This window comes from Colobus angolensis, unplaced genomic scaffold (assembly GCF_000951035.1).
Source record: "Colobus angolensis palliatus isolate OR3802 unplaced genomic scaffold, Cang.pa_1.0 Scaffold93, whole genome shotgun sequence".
NCBI lineage: Eukaryota > Metazoa > Chordata > Mammalia > Primates > Cercopithecidae > Colobus > Colobus angolensis.
In genome coordinates, this window is record NW_012123265.1 from 3,260,362 (window position 1) to 3,262,399 (window position 2,038).

Sequence of the window (2,038 nt, forward strand, 5' to 3'; positions counted from 1 at the left end):
GCAGAGGTTGCAGCAAGCCGAGATCGTGCCACTGCACTCCAGCCTGGGCGACAGAGCAAGACTCCGTCTCAAAAAAAAAAAAAAAGTTTGAGTTTCTGTTACGTGCCGGGCAGTGTGCTAGGCATCAGGGACATAAAGGATACAGTGATGAAAAAACAGTCTGTATGTTCACAGAGCTTAGTTTAACTAGAGAAATAGACAGTAACTCAAAAAATGAGATTATGTGTTATTATAAATTGACATAACAAGTATAAAGGGATAGACCACAGGTCTTTAAGAGCCTATAACAAAGAAATCTGGTCTAGACGTGGAGCAGAAAAGGCTTTGGGAGCTGAGAACTGAATGTCTAGAGTTAATTAGGTGAAAAGAAGGAATTTGTTATCAGTGAGCATCTCAGGCATAAGCAACAGTGAGGCAAAAAGGCCCTGTGATAGGAGGGAAGGAACCTGGTGCACTTAAGGAATTGATGGCCAATGTAGCTTGAGCTCAGAGGGCAGTGGCCATGATAAGAATTTTGATCTTTGTGGAAGAAAAACTGCAGACACAGTATGTTAAAAAAAAAAGATTATAGGAAGGAATCAATTTATGAACATTGTTTTTTTAAAAAACTACTTTATTTCTGAGACAAAGTCTCACTTTGTCACCGGGGCTAGAGTGCAGTGGTGCAATCTCTGTTCACTGCAGCCTCTGCCTGCTGGGTTCGAGGAATTCTTATGACTCAGCCTCCGGAGTATCTGGTATCTGGTACTACAGGTGCGTGCCACGATGCCTGGCTAATTTTTTTTTTTTTTTTTTTTTTTGAGTTTCACCATATTGGCCAGGCTGGCCTTGAGTTCCTGACCTCAAGTGATCCTCCCGCCTCGGCGTCCCAAAGTGCTAGGATTACAAGTGTGAGCCACTGTGCCCGGCCTAAAAAGCTAACTACTTTAAAACCAGTATGCATGTACCTGAGAGCGTTTATGTGCCTGGCATAACGTATTTGCATGTTTTTTCTTCTGTAACTCTGAAGAGTAAAGTCTAATTTATGACTGTTTGAGTTCTGGGCCTCTGCTAGGTACTCTTCCACTTACTTTTCAGTACCAATTAAGCTGTTAAGATAGTCTGGATGGAAAAATTTAGAGAAAGGAGAGGGTGGGGTATGAGGTTGTCCTTACATATAAAGTGTTCAACCTTTCATTCATTGTGTTTTTCCCATATTACAAAGCTGAGAAATTATCTCTAAGTCTAGGAGAATATCCTTTTGATGAAAATGAAACACAGCAATTAAAGGACATAAATATGAAAGAGAAGAATCTTGAAGAGCACTGGAGGAAAGCAAAGGAAATTCTACACAGAATAGAGCAACTTGAAAGAGAAGGAAATGAGGTTGGACTCTTTGTTTTAAAGAATATATAGAACTTTTTTCACATTTTTAAAATGTCTTTTTTTCTCCATACTACAGTGACATATACATTTAAAAAAATTTTTTTTGAGACAGAGTCTTGCTCTGTTGCCCAGGCTGGAGTGCAGTGATGTGATCTTGGCTTACTGCAACCTCCGCCTCCCAAGTTCAAGTGATTCTCATGCCTCAGCCTTTCAAGGAGATGTGCACTACCACACTTAGCTAATTTCTTTGTATTTTTAGTAGAGACAGGGTTTCCTCATGTTGGCCAGTCTGGTCTTGAACTCTTGACCTCAAGTGATCTGCCTGCCTTAGCCTCCCAAAATGTTGGGAATACAGGCGTGAGCCACCATGCCCAGCCAATATTTTTTAACAGTAGAGATTGGAGGGTAAAAAATTTTTTCTTCCCAAGTTGTTTTTTAAAGTTTTAAATGGAAAACTCCATAGTAATACTTGAAGAATCATGCTTTGACAAAACAAAAAAAAGATTTTTTTTTTTTTTGAGACGGAGTCTCGCTCTGTCGCCCAGGATGGAGTGCAGTGGCTGGATTTCAGCTCACTGCAAGCCCTGCCTCCCGGGTTTACGCCATTCTCCTGCCTCAGCCTCCCGAGTAGCTGGGACTACAGGCGCCCGCCACGTCGCCCGGCTCGTTTTTT

At 41.4% G+C, this 2,038-nt stretch overlaps 1 protein-coding gene across 1 annotated transcript in view; it reads left to right on the top strand.

The window, feature by feature from the left end:
• The window catches only part of CCDC79 (coiled-coil domain containing 79), a 53,403-nt gene that overhangs the window by 35,352 nt on the left and 16,013 nt on the right, over positions 1-2,038 (top strand). Inside the window, exon 12 of the mRNA XM_011932143.1 lies at positions 1,205-1,365. Within this exon, the coding sequence (XP_011787533.1) occupies positions 1,205-1,365 (161 nt within the window). The remainder of the gene's footprint in view (positions 1-1,204; positions 1,366-2,038) is intronic.